Below are 26,698 nucleotides of genomic sequence, written 5' to 3'. Positions count from 1 at the left end.
AAGATGCCCCAACACACGTCCCGTAGCCTCAGGGCTCGCCTTAGTTAACAGGACACCCCCTCATTAAAGAGAACTTTAGGGAGAAAAGCTTTTGGGTACAATGATGACAAAACAAGCTTCTATTCCTTTCACAAACCCAGCCCGAGCATTTCAGGCTGTGAAAAATGTATCGCCTCTTCTCATTCTCCTCCTTGCCTGGTTCTAACTCACCAGATAGATGGTGTTTTGTCCCGGAGAGATTCCAATGAGCAGGGCCCTTCAATGCTCAGAGTCCTGAGGTCCAGCTGAGTTGGCCACACGAGCTCCAGAGAGTGATAATGTGACTGGTCTGTGGCTTCTCTCCACCAATGTGCCCAAGTCAATTTCCAAGGCCTTTTTCTAGAAAAATAAGCAGGTGAGCAGCTGCCCTCTCCAGGATGCCAGGCCTGAAGCTGAGTTCTGGTCACAGCTCTTAGCTCTCAGGTGCTTCCTGGCTGTAGACACAGACTGGGGTGCCCTGATATATAGCATCTAGGCTGCCCTGAGCAGAGGAGATAAGGTTTCTTGGAAATCAGGCCTGTTTCGTCATAATTATACAAAACCTTGCTGAACAAGTATTATGACTCTATAGTGACTTAAAGTTGATTTATAACATGATGTAAGTATCAGGTTCACACAAGTCTACAGTCTCCATGTTTTAATCATGGATCCACAGACAGTGGGGCAGGAACTACTTTTGGTTCATATTCTGTCTTAGTGCACTGCATGTAAAATATAACCAGAGCCAGTAAAAAGGTGGAAGGATGATTCTGGAAATGGAGAAGGCTTGTTTCAGGGCTCAGGGGAGCATCTGAACTGTCCCCTGTGAGCTGCCAGCAGGAATCACACCTCAAATACAAGAACCTGCATCTGTTATGTGATCTCATCTGGCAACAATCTTCATTGCAAATATAAAGAAAAGGTTTAGTAAAAGGGACACAACTACTTGTCTGAGACCTAGGCCTTTGCCAGTTCCTTACGGGATCATGTGAGGTGACTATAGCAGGAGATATGTGATGTGACAGCCACCTGCAAATTGTCTCTAATGCCCTATAACCATCCCTCATACCAGCATTTCCCAGGTTAATAGAGTTCACATCCCAATCACTTGGTGATGGTCCCTACAGCACCTGCCTCGTCTGGTTCCTGCCTGAGAACCATCCACACGGGCCTCCTCTGTGCGCTCAGCAGGCCAGTGTGCCCCTCTGACACCCTCTGCCCTTGCTGGCTCTTCCCCTCAGAATGTTCTCTGTGCAGTTCTGGCCAAGGCATCTACCCATTGTCCAAGGACACTCAGATGTCTCCTCAGATGGACACCCAGCACAAGCAGCCTCACCCCAAATGCTCTAGTACAGTCCACTTCAGCTGCTTGACAAGCCTCATCAGGCCTTGGATCATCCCCTGTGCACTGTCAGCCCATCACACTGAGGGAAATTTTTGGGTTTGGAAACTCTGTCCCAGTACCCTCCACACCCCGCACCACAGTCCAGACAATGTGGGGAAGTGTAGACCCCTGGGGTCTGGCTGTGCACTTGACTCTCTGCTTTCTCCTGCTCCTTCTCTCTACCTCCTTACTGTCCCAGGCTAATACTCTGACATCTATCTAAGCTGATTATTTGATTAAATTTGATATATTTGCAGATGAGGAATTACAGGCTCAAATGATATGAACTTTCAATAATCTCGATACCCACCGGTACTGACTTATTTTATATCCTGATATAAGCTCCTTCCAACATTTATATGAGTGCTGGTTTCACTGCATCATGGGCAGTACTGAAATTGTTTGTGTTTTTTCAAAAGCAAAGACCTCTCCGGTCAACAATGTCAAAAAGGTAGAGACTAAAAAATAAAACAAATTAACATTTTCTTACTGGCCAAGGATCTAAGACCTAGGACTACATGGCAGCCGGGAGCCTGTGTGCATATTAAGCACTTGCTAGTCCAAATGCAGATGCATTTAGGTGCAGAATGCACAGCTGTGTTCAGAGACAAATTATGAGGAAGGAATGTCAAGTATTTCCCTACAGTACTTGCATTGGTTGCATGGTAAAAAGATAAAATTTTGGAAAGATAAACTCATGCAATTTGCAGCATCAGAGATGGAGCTGGAAGGGATCATGCTCAGTGAAATAAGCCAGAAAGAAAAAGAAAAATACCGGATGGTCTCACTCATAGCAGGAATTTAGAAAACCTAAATAAGGGACCAGGAAAAAGACTAATTAATACAAAGTAAAAATAAAAATCAACAAGCAACTATAAACCAGAGACACACTGTGGGGAGAGAAGGGAATAGGATCAAAACAAGGGGGTGGGAATTGTATGGGGACTATAACCAAGAAGAAAATGCATACATCATGCAAAAATAAAAGATGATGTAAAAATATATGAAATTAAAATTTTTTTAAATGATATTATTTTGGAAAATAAGTGAATCATTAACCCAAGTTTGACCTATTTTCACTGTTCACAATGACACCTGGAAAAGTTTAGAACTACGGGTGAGGCTGCGCTGTGTTGCTGCTGGGCAGCTCAGCCTGGAGCAGCCTAATGGTAGGGGAGGGGGGTGAGAACATCAATCCCCACCAGAGGGGAACAGCAAGAGCTGGGCTAGACCCCCACACCCCCAAAATCCATCCTCAGGCTCTCCCGTTGCTCTTCCCTGGTGAACTCCTCTCCTCATGTCCAGTGTTTCCTTCTCCTTCCCATTCCGTGGAAAATCATCAGAGGCCAAAGGCGGGGGTTGCTCCATCACCTCCTCCCGCCACTGACACAGGCCCCTGGGTCTCCCGCTGGGAGGGTCCTCACAGGAGAACACGCATCACAGGGGTTCCCTGGCTACGCAGCAGGCACTGACGCGTGCAAAGGGCCCCCATAGGGCACCCCTTCTGCACAGCACGGGCTCTGAGAATCCATGTTCCTTTTGCCGTTTTTGGAAACATGGATGACTCTACACACACTTTCCCCCCATTCCTATCACGTGTGAAGAGGACGCCCCAGGGTGCTCGCTCAGCAGGGGAGGAAGAGCAGAAATCAGCCCCAGGAGGAGGCACAGGGAGGGGCAGGCACTGGCACCCCGGGCAGAGCCTCTGAATGGCCCAAAGGGGCATCGGCTCAGCAGGAGTGAATGTTCTCACCTGCCTGTGTCAGGCGCCTGCACGCAGTGGCCATGTTGAGTCTCTTTTTAGACGTGAAGATCTGCCCACAGGCCAGTGTCACCCCAAGGCCCGTTCCCTGCGCGGCCTTCCTGTGCCGGCCGGACCAGCAGTGTCCGGAGGAAGAAACCAGCCAGAGCGGCCTGGCATCTCTCGCAGGCCCCCCAGAAGGCAGGACGCGCCGGACAGTGTTTCTGGGCACATTTGTACATTCTGCTGCCTTCTGATATTCTTAAATGCCCCTTGTTTCCCTTCTCCCCCTGGGAACCCTGTATTTCCTCCCTTGGGCATGAGGACGGCAGCTGAGCTTCAGCACATCACCCTCACACGGAAGATTTACCCAAACTGAGTTTGACTTTCTAGATCTTGCACTGCGTGATTGAAGGAAAGAGTCTGAAGCACACGCGCCTCTCCCCTGGCACCATCATCTGCGGCCCTGCGTCGGGGCCCCCTCTGTGACTGACAGGACCCTGAGCTCAGAGGGTCCCAAGAGGGGGGCCACCTGGGATGGGGGGCCATGGCAGACTTGCCCATGTGTGCCCCTCCCTTGGCTGATTCTGATTTTGCTGTTAAAAAATCTTGAGGGGCCTCCCTGGTGGTGCAGGGGGTTAAGCGTCAGCACAGTGAAGCTGTCCTTGGGCACTGCAGCAAAAGTTCAATCTTCAGCCAGGGAGCTACCCACACAGCACACCGACCTCTCCTGTCTCGCCCTCTGCTCCCCTCAGCAGTGTATTTCGTCAGTCGGCCTGTTCTGTTTTCAACTCTGTCTCTGGTGAATCCTCTCACCCCACACTCTGGCCTGTACCCCAGTTCTTAGGTGCATGAATAAATAAATCTTTAAAAAAAAAAAGTAGAACCACACATGTAGCCCTTTCTGTGCATGATGTCTGGTCTTGGAGGACAATGGAGTCCCTGAAATTGTGGCAGGAGCGTCAGCACGGAGGGCGGCACTGACACAGTTTTGTGCTGGTGTCGGCAGGGAGGTCAGCCCTGGGGGGACTGTGTGGTCCCCTGTGAAGTTCAGCCAAGCTCCAGAAGGTTAGTATCAGAAAAAAGGGATTTTTTCCCTGGAAAATAATGAGAAAGACCATGACTCACTGAGGGGAGTGTCTGGGAGAGACGGGTGAGAAGGGACAGCAGGAGGACGCAGGGCCTGGTCCCTCGTCCCCAGGGTAGGAAACCGCCTTGTGCTGAGACTGTCCCTAGAGGGGAAGCGTCCAGCGGGATTGTCAGTGACGCGTCCGGGATCGGAGCCGGCTCAGGGGTCGCCGAGGACACTGCACCGTCACGAGGAAACTGTGAACTCACCAGCCCTGGCCGCCCAGCGCGGCAAAGACAGAGTCAGGAAGGGCCAAGTCTGGCCCCGGCCAGAGACCAGCACCCCCTGTCTCGGGCCCCAGTGGGGGGCTGTCTGGGGCAAAGCCCCAGTAGATGTGGGTCCCCTTAGGATCCGGCCTGTGAGGAGCAGCCGCAACCCTCGGCCATTTCCCAAGGGCAGAGTCAGGTGCAGGGACGGCCCGTGGGGGACGAGACTGACTCTGGACCTGGGAAAGGGGCTGGGGGTGATGAGGGAAGGAGGGGAGACAAGGCCCGAGTTTCAGCAGGGGGGTCTTGCAGTGTGATCAGGACATGAGGGACCTGAAGCAGGTGATGGGGAGGCCAGGACAGGAGCCAGTGCCGCCTGGGGGAGCCTGGGCTGGCTACATGGAGCCCACATTGAATGAAGGTCCCCAATAAGAAAGATCCCAAAACAATCAGCTCCACCTCCCCCTAGTGTGGGGGAGTCATGAAGCCTGTGAGCAAGCAAACCTGTCAGTGGCTCATCACCCAGAACGTCAAACTCAGAGCCAGGATTTGTCTTTTCACAGAGGAGCTGATTCAAGGCGGCCACCAAGGCACTCAGTGGGATTGGGGCCCTGACAATCACCTCCCCAAGTGCCAGGAGCCTGTGATTATATAAGGGGGGCGGGGAGGGAGGGGCCGCAGAATGTGAAGTGGGGAGTGGACAGGAGGGAGGGGGTGCAGGATGTACAGTGGGGAGCTGCACATTTCCAGGTCTGAGGTTGGCTGGGCTGTCCAGGCATCATGGGGATTGGGGTTTGACACTCAGCAGGGAGTGTCTCCTCAGGGTCAAGATCAGGCAACAGTCAACAGATACTTGTTTTTGATATGCTAACAACTTCCTGGCAACACAGAGGATTTCTGTCACAGGTGTAACACAATCAGTTTACCAAGTTCCAGGAATTGCAGTGGGGTAGGAGCACACTAGTTGCAAGTTTAAGATTAATCACAAGGAGGGTGTGGGGGAGAGAATAAAAATTGGTTTTAGTTTGATGCTTTCAGTCCTATTATTTAGTCTAAGGGTGGTTTTGCTACCAAATGGAGGTGATCCAGGTACAGCCTGACCTCAGATCACCTGGGGTTAAAGTCCCACAATCTAGTCAGCACAGCCATGCCCAGGAGGGCCGGGAGCCACAGGGAGTTGGTCTCAGAAGCCATTTGCTTAGCGGCAAAGGCTCCTAATGGATAAGTGAGAATTTCACACAGGAATTTAAAACACTGGAGAGGGGATGGAGCCCAGATCACCCATCCAACATGCTGTCACGTCGAGGGGGCTGGTGATTGTGCTGAGGCCCTGAGGGACCTGAGTGGGGCTGCATTTGAGTAAGTCCCAGTGGCTGCTGTGACACCAGACACCAGGCACTTAAGGGACCTGATGAGAAGGACAGAGGAAAATCTACTCCCCTTACTCTTCCCCAGACACTCTTTCCCCTGAGCTGAGTGACTAACAATGGACAAGAGGGCCCTGCACCATCAGTGAGCTGGTGAGAAATACCCAGGGCCCAGCATCCAGGGAGAGGGGCAGGGAGGTAGAGGGAAGAGTGACTCTGAGGAAAGAAAGATGATGCAGTTTTTGCTGGAGTGGAGACCCCATCCCAGTGTGACCCCTGGGAAATCCCAGCTCTTGTTTCTTGCAGTGCAGGCCCAGTGGGTGTGAGTGTCCCAGTTACCATGGGAACTCCTGCAGAGGCACCCCAGAGTTCTAAAATAGTCAAGCAGAGATACAGGCCTGAGGAGCTCAGGACTCGGGTAATCCCCCACTTTACTTACATACTTTCCTTTTAAATTGCCTTTTTTAACTCCATGCATGTATATATGAGTCCACAGGAGTGTATAGAATTATACATACACATTCGCTCACAGCACACATGGTCATGCACACCTATGATCCCAGACACCATTGTCCTGTCTGGGACACGACATGTCTCCTCTTAACCACTCAGGACCCAGAGCAATGATTTCCAGTTACGTGTCCAAGATCTGTTGAGCACAAGATATGACCAAGAGGGACTCTAGGTCCCCATGTATCCAGAACTGTCTTTCCTGCATTACACTGCATTACCCCTCACTGTTGGGACAAAAGTTTTCCTCTGCCCTACCAGAAGACTGACCTGTTACATCTTAGGCCATTTCTTCTAGTAAGAAGCATCCTGGAGCCCAACTTCAAGTAGTAATCGAGGGGTGGCTGAACTTGCAATCTGACAAGGGAGGCCTCCCTGAGCAGTGGCATTGGAACAATGATTTAAACTGAAGCCAAGTAAAGAACAATGTATGTAGCTGCTTGGAGGAAGGGATTCCTGGCCGAGGATTCAGCAAGTACAATGATTGTAAAGAATGAAATGTTTTGGTATAAGAACAGGGTTTTGGCATCAGAAACTGAGGACACATTGGTGCAGACTCCTACTGGCCGTATTTTTATATTTTAACTTGAAGTAGGATTAGCAGCTACTGGAAAGAGTCATGAACTAAAATCTTTTGCATCTTTTGAGATGTCTGTTGTGTTGACAATAGCCTAAGTAATGCAGTAGGAACATACCACAGAGTCCAGTGAGGAGGAGATTGCAATAATCCAGGTAAGAGCTGACCGTGGATGGGGCCAGGGTGTTAGCACAGCTGGTGATGAGAAATGATCAGATCCTGGTCTCTGTGGAGGGCACAGTCAGCATCTACAAAGGGTGTTGTCACAAGACGGCCCCATGGATATGCCCAGCTCCGAAACTCAGAATGAATCAGGAAGTGCTGTGTGAACCTTGAACTCAAGCCACTCAGATAACTGCCAACCCCACTTGAAGTGAACCAGGTTAAAATAATGACTAGAAGGGCCCGCACCAACTCACCCTCATTTTCTGATGAGTTCTCCCTCATTTCACTTGTTCTAACTCCAGGAATTTCATTCTTTAAAGTCCCTGCACCTGCTAATTCCTCTGCCAGGAACCTTTTCTTCCAAACAGTGACAATTACTCCCGACCCAGTTTCACTTTGGGCCTTTGTTCAAGTATCACATCTAATAGAGAATGAGCATTCAAACTGCAAAATCACCTCACCCTCTGCAAATGAATTGTCAATAAAATAGCACCTGTCCTTGAGAGAAGACAAGGGACAACCTGCTGTTGGGACAACCATGTTGGCACAGGGAGACAGGAGAGGGGGTGGAAGGGTGCAAAACGGGGAGGGGGCCTCAGCACTGGACAAAGCATGTCCCTAAATCCAACAGCCTTTGTTTCTTCCAAAGCCACCCCTCTTCGCAGCTCCCCTGGAGGGCTGCAGAGCCCTCCCCAGGTTACCCCGCAGCCCCACAAAGGAGCCCATGAGATATCGGCACAGCCTCAACCAAAACTGCAGGTGGGATGCCTTGTAACACAATGCAGGCTTTATCTACATTTGTCTCTCACTAGCTTCAAAATGCCTGGTTACCTCAACACCCACACTGTGGGTATGGACTCCTCTTGGGAGAATCTGTGACTGCGTACCCGGGGGAATAGAGAGCCCTGGAAAGCCAGCACAGAGTCCTTGGGCTCTCCCTTCCATGATGTGGAGTCTCAGCTGGAGACCAGCCTGGGGCATTTAGGATGCAGCCTCTCAAAGAGGCTGTGCGCACGCGCATGGGGACACACACACACACACACACACACACACACAAGCACGCACGCACACACACACACAACCTGTAGTGCCCTCAGGGCATCACCGGGTCAAGGTGGGGTCCACCTGCAACTACTCCCTGTCAATGGAGTGGATTGAACGAGATTTGACTCTCCTGTCTGTGAAGTCAGTAGATGTTTCTTCCGGAAAGACCTGTGCTACCCCATGCAGCTCTGCGTAGGTGGGAAGGGGGGAGACAAGGCACGTGTCTCAGCGGGGGGGTCTGGCAGTGTGATCAGGACATGAGGGACCTGAAGCAGGTGATGGGGAGGCCAGGACAGAGCTACCACAGCCTGGGGATGCCTGGGCTGGCTACATGGAGCCCACATTGAATGAATGTCCCCAACAAGGAGGATCCCAAAATAGTCAGCTCCACTCCCCCTAGCTTGGGGGAGTCATGAAGCCTGTGAGCAAACAAACCAGTCAGTGGCTCATCACCCAGAAGGCCAAATTCATAGTCACTATTTGTCTTTTCACAGAAGAGCTGATTCAAGGTGGCCACCAAGGCACTCAGTGGGATTGGGAACCTGACTCCCAGCTCCCCAAGTGCCAGGAGTCTATGATTATATAAGGGGGCAGGGAGGGAGGAGGTGCAGAATGTGAAGTGGGGAGGTGCGCAGGAGGGAGGGGGTTCAGGATGTGAAGTGGGGAGCTGCACATTTCCAGGTCAGAGGTTGGCTGGACAGTCCAGTCATCATGGGGATTGGGGTTTGACACTCTCAGCAGGGAGTTTCTCCTCAGGGTCAAGATCAGGCAACAGTCAGGAGTTATTTGTTTTTGATATTCTCACAACCTCCAAGGAGCAAAGAGCTTTTTGTTAGAGGCGTAACACAATCAGCTTTATGAGCCCCAGGAAATGTCATTGAAAAGAAATGTATTAGTTGCAAGTTGAAGCATAATCACAAGGAGGTATTAGAGGGGAAAGAGAACAAAGATTGCTTAAAATTTAGTTCATTGAGTCCCAGGATTTGCTTTAGAGAGGTTTCTGTTACAAATGGAGGTGATCCAGCTACAGCCTGACTTCAAATCACATGGGCCTAAGGTTCCACAATGTAATCATCACAGTATTGGACAAAAGGGCCAGGGTGTGCAGGGAGTTGGTATCAGAAGTCACTATTTAAGGACAATGGCCCTAGATGGATGAAGAGAGAGAATCTATGCATAAAGTCCAATAATTTAGAAAATCACAAGATGGGATGGAGTCCGGGTCAACCAACCAATAGGTTCAGAGCCCAGGTTAGCTATTCACCCTCCAAATCTTAGGCTGTGACCTTATGCTCAGAAGACATAATATTCACAACAGAGTTTTCAAAGGAAGAAAAAAAGGTCTCCGTTAAAGTGATGCGCGAGGGGGGGAAAAAGCAAACTCACCTACCCCTACCCACTGTCTTTGTTCATACACAGTGTTCGGACAGAGCGCCCATGTTGGTAATGAGTAATATGGAAAATGAAAAAAAAAAAAAAAGACAGCAGAGATTCCGTGCAGACACACTAGAGGAAAGTGGAGAGAGTGAAATATCCAATTTGAATAGGTCACACAGCACAACACGATGTGACAAAAACACGGTACATCATCATTGTTTTCTGGACTAGAATAATTTTATGAGATATTACTTCACGTGGCAATGCTTCAACGATGGGAAGATGAACTAATAGAATTACATGCGAAGGGAGATTGCAAAGCTGAGGAAACAAGATGGGGCTCAAACAACCCAACCTCTAAACTGAGTAATGATCACTGAGAGCTGAACAAGACCTGTGATGACTCAGAGAGACGATGAAAAAGCAAAGGTGTAGACATGGGACAAGATGAAACAGACATATGGAAGACCCAAAATGAAGAAAAGCAGGTGCGATACAGAGAGGATGGAAAATAGAATACAGAACACGTTCTCTTAGGTGAGGATTTTTCTTGAAATGAAAGCACCGGCTCACAGCTCAAAACACATGGTGTCCCAGGAAAAGTCACAGCCTGTGGTTGACACACAGGCACAGCTTGGGAGAAGTGTGTGATTTCAAGGGTACAGAAAGAACTCTCCAGGCAGGCATTTGCAAAAGGAAATTCATTTGAAACAGGAAGAACACTTGAGTGATTTGGTCTTTCATAGCACCCATCAGCACCTGGACACGTTTGCATGTCACAGAAGACTGAGGAAGAGAAGGCGCTACCTAAGAAGTCACCTCGCCCCAAGGTGTGCGTCCCTAGAAAGACAAAAGGCCACGACCTAGGGTGAAGGCGCTCAGGGAATGAGCCTCTCGAGAAAATTGATGGGCCACAGAACTCGGTCATCCATAGATGAAATAATACAAGACTGGTGTCAGCACAGGGTCCGCCTGAATAAAGAACGGGCAGTAAACCACGTGGGGACACGGTCACTGTCCTTGGCGATTCACCAATAATAAGGTCTTGGTAAACAGCAGAGAGAACGAGAGGCCAATGGGAGAAGCCCTGGTCCCTCACCTTTGCCAGTGGGGAGGAAATCAACTCTGAGAATGGGGACAGGCAGGAGCAGTGGGGAGGGTGGAGAAGCCGGGGTGAATTCGTGGGGGCTCCTCTCCTTGCTGGCACGTGGAGGGGGGCCCGGTGATTGTGCCGAGCCCCTGAGGGACTGGAGGGGCTGCATTAAGTCCCCGTGGCTGCTGCGATTCCAGACCCCAGCCTCGGAGGGGACCTGAAGAGAAGGAGACTGGTGGAGGGGCCAGCAGTTATCAGGGCCCCTGAGCCCATCCAGGTGAGGAGGGATGAGGCAACAGTTCACCTGAGGAGCAGGTAGGGTTAGGAAGAGGGAGGCGTCCAGGTGGACTTCCTGGTGGCAGCTAGGTGGGGAGGAGAATTAGAAAAGAGACAAGGAGCCTGGGGGGTCACACAAAAGAGGCAAATAGGGACTTCCAGAGAGCTGGCGGGATCGGGACCCTGTTCTTTAAGGTGACATTGGTGATTGTGTAAGTGCTCAATGATACACACACATACACGTACACGTGACACAGACACATACATCTCCACTTCTGTGTTGATGCATGTACATGCAGAGATACATTCATAGTGGGTATCTGTATCTTTATGTATGTTTACATGTATTCATAGACATGAACATATACACACCATACCCGTGTGCACATACACTCATAACATACACTTATCTCATTCCTTTACATGTATAGTTACTTTTTAACACAACATAAGGGGTAAGTTTTTATTCAAAACAATTTCTGGCTTACAAAATATTTCAAGAATAAAAGAGAATTCTAGTCTGTCTTGCAGCCATAGTCCCGTATCTTCAACACGTTCCACATTTCCTGGTCACATATCTCTTCCTACCTGAATCAATAGACGTCATTATTTTAAAATATTTATTTATTGATTTGTACAAAGGAAAATGGGGTGTAGACCAGGGGTGTGAAGGGGTGAGAGGATTCACCAGAGACAGAGTGGGAAGCAGAACAGGTGGATCTACTGAAATGCACCGCTGAGGGGAGACAGGAGAGCTCTGGGGCGCCATATGTGTTACCTCCCCTGGCGGGGCATCAAACTCAGGCCACAGAGGTGATGGCACTGAGACTTAAAACCTAGGCTACCAGGGAGACCCCTACACCTGATTTTTTGATCAACACAATTCACTGGAACCACTTCACAATTCATATTCACTAAAACTCAACATCAGTTTACATTGTTTCAAAGTAAAATCTACATGCAATGAAACGCTCCATTCCTCAGGATACTATGGTGAGTTTTGACCAATAATGAATTCTGAGCAAGACAGATTTTCCATCACCCCAGAATGTTCCCTCAAGTCCCTGTTGGTCCCACCGTGAAAGGCAGAGGTGGGGAGGCCTAAGCACCCTAAGCCCACAAGGATACCACAGCACAGATGGGTGGGGCTGACTTCCCTGGACTCGCTGCACCCCAGAGGTACTCAGGCCTCTGTCAGCTGCTGCAGCAGACACAGGGACGCATACAGGGCAGACAGGGGCTCCTTGGCTTCCAGATCCCAGGTGGACCTGGGGTTATTCAGCTCCATCCTCAGCCCACACTCCTGCAGCAGCCCATAGGTGATGCCTCATCCTCACCCTGCAGGGGGGCGAGGAGCTGCGGTTGAGGGTGAAGGGAATCCACCATGGGTAATTGAAGTTGGGCTCCAGGATGCTCCATACCTAGAAGTAATGGTGTAAGAGTCCACGGGTCAGCCTTTGAGTAGAGAAGAGGAAAACATCTGTCCCAACAGTGAGGACTGACACAGGGTGATGGAGGAAAGAAAGTTCTGGTTATGGGGACAGGACTCCATCCTGGTCCCGTCTTGTGCTCAGTGTGATTTGCATACAAGTTACTGGAAATTACTGCTTATTGGTTTCTGGGTTGCTAACTGGTGAGACTAACATACTAACACAACAAAGGTATTAGGAATTGTAGGTGCGTGTACATGTGTGCAGTGTGTGAATGTGTATGTGTAACTCTACACACTCCTATGGACTCATATATATATACATGCAGTAGAAAAAGCAATTTAAATGGGAACTATGTAAGTCAGGCGGGGGTATTCCTCAGAGCCCTGAGCTCCTAAACCTCTAGCCCTGTTCGACTGTTTTAGAACTCTGAGGGCCTCTGCAGTGGTTACCATGGAAACTGAGACCCGCACACCCACTCTGACTGCTCTCCAGAAGGACATGAGCAGGATTTCCCAGGGGCCACCCTGGGATGGGGTCTCTCCTCCCAGCACAAACTGCATCATCTCTCTTTCCTCAGAGTCACTCTTCTCTCTGCCTCCCTGCCACTCCCCCCTGGATGCCGGACCCTGGGGATTTCTCACCAGCTCCCGCTGATGGAGCAGAATCATCCTCTCCATGGACTGGGCCAGCAGAGCGTGTTGGGTGTCACTCAGCACTGGGGACAGAGGGTGTTTGGGAAAAGAGAGGAGTCAAATACCCACAACCGGGTGACCTAGGAAACCCCATGGGGGGGCCCCCTGGTGGCCTAGGAGTTAAGTCTCAGGGTTATCACCGCCATGGCACATGTTCCATCCCCAGCCAGGGAGCTGACTCACATGGCACAGCAGACCTCTCCTGTCTCATCCGCTGCTCCCCTCAGCAGCGTATTTCAGTCAGCCTGTCTGTTCTGCTCCCCACTCTGTCTCTGGTGAATCCTCTCAGCCCTCTCCCCACACCTCTGGCCTGAACCCAAGCTCTTGTGTGCATAAATAAATAAAATCTTTTAAAAAATATACTTAACGAAAAAAAACCCAGAAGCAGAACTCCAGGCAGAAGTATAAAACCCACTAAGTTTCTATTAGTGCAAGTTCCTGTCCTCTGAGTCTTCCTTCTGCTTTGGGGATGGTCTCCGAGGTGCTACAGCACATAGTCCAGAGGGTGGGATTCTGAGGCTGGAGGCTGAACCCCCCACCCCAATGAGAAGGTGGATGAACTTGGGCTGGTCTGTCTAGGTCAAGTTTCATGTTACATGACTAGTTTACCTCATGGGCCCCACTGAGTGGGGACCAATGTGAGAATAAAAACCATATTCATCAAAGCACTTTGGAGAGGGGGCAGCTAACAAAGTCCTTTATGGGGTTCTGGGCACCAACCCTGAGACTCTCCCACAGCCCTTTAAATCTCTCTCACCCATTATGGCTTCAAGCAGGTAAAGGATAAGGTCCACTGCGTCAACATGTGGGTACCCTGGGATCGTTCCCAGCTCATCCAGGACAGTGGCACCAGGGCCACTCATATGACCCAAGGGCTTCACCTGGTCAAGCTGCAAAAGGCAAGGAGGATGATGATGATGATGATGATGATGATGATATTGTCATATAATTTTGCCTATAAGTTATGATCTGTAAGTTATTAACCAAAAGTTAGGTTAATGTCTTTCTCTACCCCCAAGGGATACCGAGAACCTGCACTATGTGCGCAGCATAACCCTGGCCCTCTCATCCCCCTACTATTAACCCAGTCTCCTTCCCCATGTCTCCTTCTGGGCAGCCATATCTCCTAAACACACACCATTTGCAGGTTTGATCAGCCTCAGAGAGCTGTGGGGCCCCCTCACCGTGTCCATGAGGGCCTCCAGAGCCTGTCGGTCCCCCAGCATAGCTTGGATATTAACAAATATGATGCCCTGAATCTTCCTTGACAGCGAAGCCACTTTCCTCACTCTGATGGAAACCTCTTCTGTCATGCACTCGAAATCTGTCATCCAGGACATGGAAATAACTCTTAGGTTAGAACACTTCTGGGATAATCCTCCCCATTAATGTGAGCGAAACTCATCTGTTTTCAAGCTGCTAAAAAAAGCATCTCTGTGGGTGACGTGTTTGAGCTCCAGGGTAGAGGTGTCAAACTAGGCTAGAAAGATGAGGATACAGCTGAAATGAGGGGGACAGACACTGGGAGCAGAGATGGAGAATCTTAAAGGTGTCTTGGGATATGTAAGAAATGTGCAGGAACTCCTTTATGGGATCTTTCTGGAATGATGAGGATTCCAGCCTTGGGCTGTAGAGATGAGAGACTTCCCTGATCTGGGCTCAGTTTCCACATCTAAAATGAAGCTGTGGTGCTTTCCTGGTGGTGCAAGGGGGTAAGCACAGCACTGTGAAGCTTTCCACAGCCTCTGCAGCATGAGTTCCATCCCTGGTCGGCCAGAGAGCTACCCACATGGTGCAGCAGACCTCTCCTGACTCACCCACTGCTCCCCTCAGCAGTGTATTTCAGTAGATGCGCCTGTTCTGCTTCCTGCTCTGTCTCTGGTGAATCTACTCACCCTACACACACACCTATGGCCTCTACCCCAGTTCCTGTATGCATAAATATTTAGAAACTTAAAATAAAATAAATAAATAAAATGAGGCTGTGGTGACAATCACAGGGTGTCAAGTATGTGAAGCACACGCAGCAGTAACAGGCAGACACCGTACCCTATATAGATCACACTTGTGTCTGTGTCTTCTGAGTCTAGAAGGAATTAACTTCTCCCAGAGCACCTCCTCCTGCCCCCTCTTCCACACTCTCAGCCCCCAGGACCCCCCTGGGCAGAGTGCTGGGCCAGGCCCAGGGCAGTGGTGGCAAAGGCAGGGCCAACTGCTGGGTGCAGCTGATTGTGGCAGGAAGGATTCCTCCCCCAACCCCATCACATACTTACCTATTGGGGGGATGGGACCATTAAGATACTGCAGTTCTGGAAGAGAAATTAAATTCCCAGCCCAAGAATTAGTTCAAAGATACTAGGTTTTTCTGCTCTTCTGCCCCTGCTTCCCCACCCCTCCTCTCTACCTGCTGCTGCCCATCACCCAGGGGACCAGATCCCAGTGCCCTGGGAAGGAGGCCACCGCAAGCATGTGGGGGTTCTGTTGTGCAGAGTTGAGTCCTGGGGGATCAGATCCCCCTCTCCTGGCACAAAAACAACTAACCCCACCCCTCTGGCCTGTACCCCAGTACTTGTATGCATAAATAAATAAAATCTTTTTTAAAAATTGCTTACCTAATGAAAGTTTATTAATATTCACTGGAAAGATAAAAAAGAAGGGATCACTCACCAAGAGTTAGTCACAGAAACACACACACAGGTGACATCCCACTGTTAAGCAGGAAAAGCTCATTTTTTATATGTTTTCCAAGTTTCTGCTAGTGAAAACAAGGGAGCTGGCAGGCTGTGCAGGAGGGGCTGGTTTACTGTGGGGAGGGGACTGAGCCCCTGAGGCTCTGGTGAGCACCCTCAGTATCTCTGGGCGCACAGGGTCAAGGTCAAGTCAAACATACCTAGTGGGAACTCACCTTCTGGAAAGGTTTTCAGTTTACCATCTGAGTCATCAAGAACATCTGAAAGGAGAAGAAGCCAGGTCACCCTGCTGGAGGCTTCCCCACCCCCACCCACAGCTCAGCCCTCATCCTGCAGGCAGCATGGCAGCTCTTCCCAAAGGGACTGGGCACCCCTCGATCAGAGGCACTGGGGTGCTTCTCACAACTCAGAGCCCCTGACCTCACTCTGGACCTTCTGGGTCTGACGCTGAGAAGACCCTGGGATCTGCAACCACAGGTGCCACTTGCTCCACCAGAGACCTGCCTGTGGGGAGAGGGCCTGCTCCCCCCAACCCCTTGCAGGGCTGCCCCCTCTGCCGGGTCTCTCTGACCTGAGTCTCCTCCCTCATGTCGTCCTCCGAACCAGCCAGCTTCCCGGGTGGCTTCAAGGCCCACACATAGAAATTTCCAGAGGTCTGAGACTTGCCTCCACCAAAGAGAAAGTGATCACAAAGAATGGAGCCCACGAAGGACACAGAATGGAGACAGCCCAGGTGAGGAGCCCCAGAGATCAGTGTCCAGCATCCAGGGAGAGGAGCGTCCAAGCAGGCCCTGCCAAGACGTGATCTCCCGGGTGAACTGCAGCGGGTGGAGGCAGCGAGGCCGGGAGGGGAGGACACAGAGTGTGGAGATTCTTTAAGGGCTTGGCTGTGAGGGGAAGTGGCTGGCGGGAGGGGGATAACTAGAGGGTCCTTGGGTGAGGGGCTGTGAGAAGGCAGGAACCTGAGCCCCTGATCAGGTCCTGGGAGGATGCAGGAGGCTGGGGGTGGAGACCGCTCTGTGCCAGACACTCCTCTCTAACTCCCCCCACTCTGCAGGGCAGGTCTCATTTCCGAGTTAGAGAGAAGGCGGCCCCAGAGAGTCTGATGTTCCCCACAGTCACACAGCAAATATTTGCAAATTACTGACCTGGCTGCACTTTATTTTCCTCTCTGATTTCTTGTAGGGATGAAATCAGATCAGTGAGCCGGTGTCCGCCTCCCCTGCACATGGTAAAGGCTCCTTCCCTTGCTCATCAGCATGAAGCTGTGCAACAGCAGCTGGCCCCGCCCCCTCGTGGGCTGTCCCTGCTGCAGCGCTGCTGTGGGGGCCTTTAGCTTCTCTCAGCTCATTCCCCACACTTAAGAAACAGTGTTTTTGAAGATTAGGCATCTTCTACAGCCCTCCCTGAAGACGTGGCGCTTTGTCATACGCCATGACCATAAAGCACAATCATCTCCCGCTGCCTCTGCAGGGGTCTCTGACCTCCTCTAAATGGGGGACACCATCCTCATCTCTAGCCCTCAGGAGGGCCTTGCTCTGGGGAGGGCTGGACTTTCCCCAGAAGCAAAAGACACTGACCCTGCAAGCCTGGAGAGTTCAAGATCTTTCTATCCAATGTCACTTATGGGGGGTAACTGACAGCAGGACCTGACTCTGACCAGATGCTGCAATTAGATTTCTCTAGAGGGGAGTGGGGGGCGGGGATGGACATCCCCTCATCTCCGAGGAATCTGCCCCCAGCTGCATCAGGCTGACCTGAAGATGGGACCTACATGAGGGAATGGAGAGTCCAAGGAATGGGAGCTGGTGGGTTTGCAGCCTTCATGTCACCCAGATTGCACACTTGCTTTTTGATGCAAACGGTTCACACACGTGGTGTCAGAACCCAAGTGAGTGTGTTGGGGACTGTCCATTTCAGGCTAATGAAGGAGGAAGAGATTCAGGTAAAATCCTGCCTATGTGGTTATGGCTGTACAACGCCTGTGATTCTGCTGATGTCTTGCAGGCTTTCACTTGGGGTCTGTGGGTAACCCCATAGAGGGAGGATCCTGGGGCTCCCCAGTTGAGCTACTAAAAAAAAGTCACCTTGCAGGATCAGAGATGGTCTGCCCAAGGGCAACCTTGCTCAGTGCCAATCACAACCCCATGCTGAGCACCCGTTTTTCATTCTTCACACCGTCTCAGTCTCCCTGCAACAACAGTTCATCAGGCCATCCTTGAAGGGGGCCCGATGTATGTGTTCCAGACAGTTGGCAAAGGGTGCTGACAGGCATCCCTACATCCTCTCGTTTCTCTTTCCAGCAGAAACACACCCCACCCCTCGGAACATGTGCATCCCTCAACTTCTACTTACCCCAACCATCATCCTCAAACTGCAGCAGCTTCTTCTTGTAGGCCATCACCATGCCCTTCTGTAGACTCAGCACCAGCTCACTCTGCTTTTGGTACTTTCCTTTTCCTTCACCCTGGGGGCAGAAGCCCAGGAACATGGTCAAATATACACCTGGTTTTGAAAGTCAAGGATATCTGGAAAGGAGGCTGGAAGTCATCATCCACCCTAAAAACAAGCAAAAACCTAAAGAAAGAAAGTCACCAACAACTGTTCCGAGATCTGTCCGGAGAGTAGTTCACATCGCAGAGAATCCCAATGTCCTCAAAATTGGAGAGAGCGAACAGTAGGGGAAGAAGATCACAATTTACCAGAGCAAAAACCTCCATGTGAACCATAGTCAGGGTAAAACTCCCATTCATTGCTGGTCAGAATGCAAAAAGGTGCCTCCACCCTGGAAGACAGTGTGGCGATTCCTTGCAAAACTAAGCATACTGCTCTCACCATAAAATCTAGCATGTTCTTTATTAGTTACTAAAAAGTTATTGAAAATTTGCCTCTCAAAAACCACCACATGGATGTCTAGAATCAGCTTTACTCTTAAGTGGCAAAACTTGGAAGCAACCAAAATGTCCTACAATAGGTGGATGATAAACAGTGGTGTATCCAGACCCTGGAATATTATTCACCATTAAACACATAAACCATCAAGGCATGGGGGACTTTTAATACATTTCATTGCATGAAAGAAATCAAAATAAAAATAAGTTCTATATGATTTAATTAACTGCATGACATTCGGAAAAGGTAACACTGTGGAGACAGTGTAAAATGAGTAGTTGTTGGGGAGGAGAGAAGATACTGCTTTACAGTTATGGCTCTACTTGTGTTATAATGTCAAACTTATGTGTCTTTATACTGTATATCTATTAACAGTTTTATGGTTGTAATTAAATTTTATGCTTTTGACATTTAGTTCTATGCCAGAAATAAAGATGATGTAGGTACCAACATTATATTTCAGCATTACAGAATTCTGTATCTGTCTATATATTTACCTTTGAAATAAAATTCTTTATTTCTTTTTCTTTTTAAAGGAAAATTTTCTAGATATGATGTGCTTGGTTGGCAGTTTTTTATTCCTTTCAGCACTTGCCCTATGTCACCCCACTTCCTTCTGGTTCAAGGTTTCTTCTGAGAAGTCCACTATGATTACTTGATAGACAATTCTCCCAAGCTCTTGTGGTCTTACTAAACACTGTTAGTTACTTTTAATATGCTTTTTATTCCTCATGATTTAGATTAGTACATCAGTTCTCTCCTCAAAGTGAGAAAGAAAATAGTATATAGTTTGAAATTATTCAAAACTGTTTTTCACTAAAATATTGGCCTCTTTAACATATAGTTATCTAGAAGGAACATGATTTCATTTTTTTCTTTATTCAGGATTTCCCTGTATTTTTCAGTAAAATATTTCCATATAGATCCATTTATTTCTGAAAGAAGTTACATCTAGATATACGTAACTAGAGTTGGTAAGTAAATGGGACTTTCTATTCTTCACATTATATATACTATTGGTTTATTGAACATCTCAATTCTTCATCATTTCCCCCCTCAAAAAAAAGTTTAGTAAATAAAAGTGATAATATCCGTGATTATTTTCTAACTTACGCTTCTAGAAATTTTGCCAAAAAATTACCATATTGAATGAGGCTATCTATTGTTTTGAGACAGGGTACCATATATCCATTACCAATCTTAAAATGCTCTTGAATACATGGATACATTCGTAATTGAAAGATCTAGATTATACAATTTTAAAGACATAAAATAAAGAATGTGCTATTAGATATCTGTGTGCTAAGTATCCACTGAGTTTATCACATTGTCTTTCTTTTTGACCTTGATAAGATGCCAAAATACCACTCCTAGGCATTTATCCAGAGAATATGAAAGCACTAGTATGAAAATTTTTGTGCACCCCTATGTTCACAGGGTGAACCTAGATGCCCACCTAAATGGAAACCACCTAAATGCCCATCACTGGATGAGTGGATTAAGAAGTTGTAGTAGACACACTCAAAGGAATACTACTCAGCTCTAAAAAGATGAAAACTTGCATTTTATTGCAACATGGGTGCAACTCAAGGTGATTGCCCTAAGCAAGTAAGTCAGAAAGGAAAAAATAATTACCAAATAGTGTTTGCTCATATGAGGAATATGAACAACCAAAGCAAACATGACAATATTCAGTAAAAATGACTCTTAAAAATATGGTGGTTGTGGGCCTCCCCTGGTGGCACAGCGGTTGAGCGCTGGGCTGCGAAGCTGCCCGCAGCCTCTGTAGCACAGGTTTGATCCCCGGTCACCGGCGAGGGTCCCACATGGCGCGCAGACCTCTCCTGCTGCCCGCTGCTCCCCTCAGCAGTGTGCTTCAGTCCTTCTGCCTGCTCTGCTCCCCACTCTGTCTCTGGTGAATTCTCTCACCCTCCTGTGCTTCTGACTGTACCCAGTGCTTGTATAAATAAATAAATAAATCTTAAAAAAAAATTGGTGGTTGTGGAGAATTGGGGTGGGATGAGGAGAGAGGAGGAAAAGGCAGAGGAGGTCAATTTGATAGTGGGATGGCACTACAACTTTGGTGGCTGGTTCTGTAAGGCATAAACACGCATTGAAATATGAAGCTGACCTCCTGGAATTTATACAGTTTGTAACTAATGATAAATCAACCTTTTTTTAATGATCTGGGTGAAGCTTCTTCACACTCCTCTAGGGAAAAATCACTGAACTTAGGAAAGTAGTTCACAACCGGGGATTTTATTTCTTTACTTTCTAAATCTGGTAAGTGAGCACAAAATACCCAAAAATCATATGTCCTGCAAAATAACATTATAAAATAAAAATCATTTGATTATTAATATCACGTCAAAGTATTATAGGTGGTCATTGTGAATCACTAGGTATATTATGTGTGCTTTAATATATAAATCACATTCCTTAAGTCTTTTCACTCAGGATATCACAACATGTAGCAACTTTGACCACTGCGGTTTGGAGACGGTGGGCCTCATTTCTTCCAGCATGAAACTGAACATGTGCACAGTAGAGCAACCGCACCTTCAGATTCACCAGGATCCAGCACTCTCCAAACGTAAAATATAACATATCACTATTAGATCTGCTTCCTATTGGTCATCACTGAATGGTCCCACTGGGGAAGCACCAAGCATGAGGCTGTTAGGACGCGGTCTCCAGCCGGGATAAGGCCCTGCACATGGCGGGTGGAAATAGCAACCTGCACCTTCTAATCCCCAGAGGCAGAGGCTGAGTGGTCTCAGGCCATGGGGAGCGAGGCTGGGCTGGCTGTGCTCGCGGAGCTCCCACCCCCCAACACCAGTACCTTGATAGAATTCCAAAGGGAGGAGACACCTCCAGAAACACCCCCACTGCTGATGTCTCCAGCACAGGGCTGTTGAGCAGCTCCACCGTCTTTGTCACCACATAGAGGTTCTTCCCTGATCGCCGGTATTGGTTCATGAAGTGGGGCAGCGGTTTCAACAGTTTCCTGGAGATAAGGGAGGAGAAGAATCAGAGAGAAAGCAATGCCTCCTCACATGACCCTGGATTGGGCTCCTCTTCAAGACCTGGGAGAGTGCAGATTTTACATTCTCACCGTTGAGCCCTCAAAGGGCAGGAAAATATGGGCTTATGGCTTTGAGCTACGTAGGAACACAGAAAGGCCTCAGACAGGCACAGTGGAGAGGCCCCGTTCTCTGGTGGGGTAAAGGAAACAGCAGAGTCTGGTCTTAATAGAGAAACATACGAATGTTCCCGAGTTAGACGGGGTGGTTAGGGGCAGGTTATAGATCCCAGCACGGGGCCTCTCTCCAGTGAGGCTGGAGTAGCCCCACCCTGGGGCTGAGGACAGTCCTCAGGGGTGTGACCGCCTCGCCGGGAGCCATGTCAGCACCATCAGGGGGAGCGTGGAGCTGCTAAGTACTGTTAGTTTAATGAATGAATGAATGAGTAAATATCAAAAAAAACAGGCAGCACGGGATGTTCATTTCTTCGTTTTGAGTCTCAACAACAAATCCTGCAAATGCCTGTTTGCCAACAGCAGAGGACACCCCAGGGCTCTGTGGACACATCCCCTCCTTCTCCCATGGCCTCACCTCTTTCTGAGGTCTTCTAATTTCGGTTCTAAGATTTCAACAAATTGATACCAGAGGGAGGATTCTTGCAACTGAGAAAATTCTACCCCAACGTTCGCCTCTGCCACAGCATCCACAGCCACGTCAATCTCCACTCCCCAGAGCCTAGTGTCACTGAATTGCAATGGTCCTTCCACATGTTTATCTAGAGGAGAAAAGGTGGGCTTAGATTGAGTCAAAAATTAACTCTAGAGGGCCTCCCTGGTGGCGCATGGGGTTAAGCACCGCAGTATGAAGCAATCCAGCCAGCCTAGGATGGCCACATGGCGCACCCGACCTCACCCATCTCGCCCGCTGTTCCCCTCAGCAGTGTGTTTCAGTCAGTCTGCCTGTCCTGTTCCCTACTCTGTCTCTAGTGGATCCTCTCACCCCCCACATCTCTGTATGCATAAATGCCCCAGCTCTTGTATGCATAAATAAATAAATCTTTTTTTTGTAAATTTTTTTAAAGATTTATTTATTGATTGATTGATTTATACATACATACATACAAGCACTGGGTACAGTCAGAAGCGCGGGAGGGTGAGAGAATTCACCAGAGCCAGAGCGGGGAGCAGAGCAGGCAGAAGGACCGAAGGACACTGCTGAGGGGAGCAGCGGGCGGCAGGAGAGGTCTGTGCGCCATGTGGGACCCTCACCTGGTGGCCGGGGAGCAGCCGGGGATCGAACGGGCGCTGCAGAGGCTGCAGGCAGCTTCGCAACCCAGCGCTCAACCGCTGCGCCACCGGGGAGGCCCAATAAATAAATCTATTTAAAAAAAATTAACTCTAGACCAAATGGAAAACTGAACGGAAATGGAATCTTCCTACACATTCAAAGTCTCCATTGAGCAGTTAATGATTAAATTAATGATTAAGTGTAAACTACCCCCGAGAGGAAGTATTTGACACACAAGGGTCCTGTAACAGCAAGAACGACCTGATGTAAATCTCTGGGGATGTGACCTGGGCCCTGGTCCAGGAGACACACAGCATCACCCACCCAGCCCATCACTCCTCTGCAACAGGACAGCATCAGCCCAGGGGCTGCACACTGTGCAGAATGTAGTTATTATTTAAAGCCAGCATGACTTGAACAACGACACTAGTTCCACCGACTCCCAGGCATGGAACTGGAGCAAATTCTTTTACAAACTTTCATTTGCTGTTAGGTAAAATGGGGATACTATTCCTAGCTCAAGAGCCTGTGGGAATTATGAAATGAATGATTGTATGCCTTGCTCAATAATTAGGAACTTCTCAAGCAGTCAGAGCTCAAGTCCTTTGCCTATAGGCAAGGCTGATGCTAGGATCAAACCTTGAGGATAGCTCAGAATTGGTGGGAAGCTGTGCCACCTCTATCTTACAACAGTAATTTTCAAATTTGCCTGCTATGCTGTGATTGATTGACAATACCTGGTAGTGAAGAACTTGGTTCCAGAATATCCAAGAGGGAGAAAGGAAGTGGCCTATAGCCTTTCTTCCAAAAAGTTGAGATACGTTTATCGTCCACTAAAACAGAATACAGTTTCACACTGGAGGCATATTCCACACATTTGACATGCTCCATTTCATTGTCTCCAATTTCTTTTTTCATAATCTTGATAAAATTCAAAAAACTGAGCATGTTCTAGGAGCAGATAGAAGATGGTTACAGAAATCATTTGAGGCTTATAAATGAGATTAAATAGGTAATCTTGTGTATTTAAGAGAGTTACAGTGATTTTAAAATACTACAGAAAGATTTAGGCCTTTGTATACCTGCACAATCAATTGGATGCAAATGCAAATGATGTCCATGTTAGTAGCTGCAATGGGCCCTGAGTCCCAAGTCAAACAATATCTAGGATTCACTACAGAGTCCCTGCTGTACTCAGAAGTGAATCCCACAAGTTTTCAGACTCCAGCACCTCCCAACAAATCAGCGCCCAGCTCGACCTCACAGGGTCGGCTCTACTTCAGAAAACGTCAGCAACCCCAGGTGAGAATCCCCTTTTCTAGGCTTATTTGCCAGCTCTTTGGGAGAGGACAGAGGCCTGAGTCACAACCCAGCTGCAGGAGGAAGTGCATCCCTCTCTGCGCTCAGCTCATAGGGGCTCCTATAGCAAGGATCTCAGCAACTCTCTGCCCTCCTACTCACAGTAACAGGCCCTGACCCACTGAGGTTCCAGAAACTCAGTGTATTAACACAGCCCTCTCCCCTACAAGCCTCCCAGCCACCAGAACAAGCCAAGAGTGCTTTGCGGGAGGCTCCAGCAGCACCCCAGATCCTACAGACCCCAGTAGCTGTGCCACCATAAATGAAACACTCAGAACAGTGAGGGAGAAGGAATCACACACAACAGAGGCCAAATACAACAGAACGAACCCAAAGCAACAGTGGGGAGAAGGATAAATACAAATGGCCACGCCAGCCTTGAGGGGAGCAGCACACCACAGAGAGAAAATCAAATCCAGAACCAACAACCCTGAAACAGAAGACCTCTTCTTCTGTCAGGTGAAGAATTTTAAATTGCCATGATTAAGAAAGTCAAAGAACTCAAACAACACAATCAAAACTCAAAAAACCAAATCAGATATATAAGAAGATGCAGAATAGAAAAAGAATACTACGAGAAACATAATCAACAAAAGGAAGATAGACTGAAAGTTTAAACAAGAAAATAAAGGATTGCAGTGTGTAAAAAGGTCAGTAGAAATGTAAAAACTTCTTGAAAAAGCCATGGAAACAGAATAGATGGCACAGAATAATGATCAGATACAAAAAGAAAGAGAGGGCAGGAGAGATATTAAGGAAAAAGAATTAAGAAACACTTCAAGAATTATCTCACACAGTGGAAAAGGAAATATATGAGTCACAGGAATCTCAGAAGGAGAAGAAAAGACAGTGGTGCTGAGAAGCTCTTCAAGGAAATAATTGAACAAAACATTCCAAAGTTGAAAAAGGAAATAAAAACAGACATACAGGAGGCTAGCAGGACATATATCACTATTAAAGAAAAAGCATAGCAAGACACAGAACAGTAAAGCTTCCAAGAATTCAAGACAAAGGAAAAATAATGAAGTTGACAAGGAGAAGAAACAGAAATCCTATGAAGGAAACCCAATCAAGCTAAACCCAATTAAGAAACCCATAGTGTCTCTACAGAGACACTATGGTGGGGCTCCCTGGTGGCCTAGGGGTTAAGGATCAGCATTACAACTGCAAGGTCCTGAGTTCGATTACCAGTCACAGCACTGACCCTCATGATGCTACACCTCAGTTCTTCTAAGCAAAAATAAATAAATAAATAAAATCTTTTAAAAAGAAAGAGAGAAACACTATGGGCAAAAAAAAGAATGGGGACCTCCCTGGTGGCACAAGAGGTTGGGCGCAGCGCGGTGAAGCTGACCATGGCCTCTGCAGCTGAGTTTGATCTCTGGCTGGCCAGGGAGCTACCCACATGGTGCAGCAGACCTCTCCTGACTTGCCTGCTGCTCCCCTCAGAAGTGCATTTCAGTCAGAAGTGCATTTCAGTCAGTCTGCCTGTTCTTCTCCCTAGTCTGTCGCTGATAAATCCTCTCATCCCCACACCTCCAGCCTGTACCCCAGTTTTTTTAAAAAAATCCAAAAAAAAAAGGAAAGAAAAAATGGAGTGACATACTCAAAAAACTCCAGAGCAAAAAAAGCAATTTAAAAATGCTTCATCCTGCAAAAGTATCTTTCCTATATGAGGAAAACATAAGGACCTTCTCAGGCTATGAAAATCTTCAGAAATTTGCTACTACTAAACCCTCAGTGCAAGAAATACTACAAGAAGCGTTAGAATCAAAACCAACAACTAACGAACATGAAGAACTGAACAAGGTATTGAGCAGAACCACAAAATGATGAACCAAATGGCAGAACAGACTTCCACATCAACAATCACCCTAAAAATGAATGGACAAAACTCACCAATAAAAAGACCCAGGGTAGCATGTTGATTAGAAAACAGAACCCAACCTTCTGCCGTCCCCAGAAAACAACTCTAAGTGCCAAGGATAAGCATCGATGGAAAGGAGAGGGCTGGACAACAATTCTACAAGCAAATGGACCCCCAACAAGGCAGAGGTAGCCATACTTACATCAGAGAAAATAGACGTCAAACTAAGAAGGTGACCAGAGACACTGATGGACATGATATGTTGATCAAGGGATAGTATTGATGTGTCTCACCACTCACCAAATGAAGGCGCACCAGCATACATTAGACAATAATGTTCAATCTGAAAACAGATTTTGGAGAAAATACAGATGTGGCAGGAGACTTCAACACCCCACTCTCACCAATGGACAGATCTACAAATACAAATAAACAAGGACACAGACCTCCCTGGTGGTACAGGGGTTAGAGTCTCAGATCTATCAAGCTATCATCAGCCACTGAGGCATGAGTTTGATCCCCAGCCAGGGAGGAGACCCACATGGCATAGCAGACCTCTCCTGTCTCC

General features: G+C 48.2%; 1 protein-coding gene across 1 annotated transcript; it reads right to left on the bottom strand.

Annotated features, from left to right (window-relative positions):
- Window positions 1–12,070: 12,070 nt before the first annotated feature.
- LOC311168348 (gasdermin-C-like) lies at window positions 12,071–22,533 on the bottom strand (the record flags this gene model as incomplete). The annotated part of the gene is given in 10 exon segments (XM_084229750.1): window positions 12,071–12,216; window positions 12,219–12,251; window positions 12,254–12,308; window positions 12,962–13,035; window positions 13,770–13,902; window positions 14,197–14,336; window positions 15,918–15,962; window positions 18,058–18,169; window positions 21,484–21,601; window positions 22,520–22,533. Coding segments are annotated over 10 exon segments (870 nt in total).
- Window positions 22,534–26,698: the final 4,165 nt, after the last annotated feature.

The sequence above is a fragment of the Talpa europaea genome (genome assembly GCF_964194135.1).
Source record: "Talpa europaea genome assembly, chromosome: 3".
NCBI classification, from domain to species: domain Eukaryota; kingdom Metazoa; phylum Chordata; class Mammalia; order Eulipotyphla; family Talpidae; genus Talpa; species Talpa europaea.
Note: the sequence above shows the minus strand (reverse complement) of the source record. Positions and strands in the feature narration are given on the sequence as shown.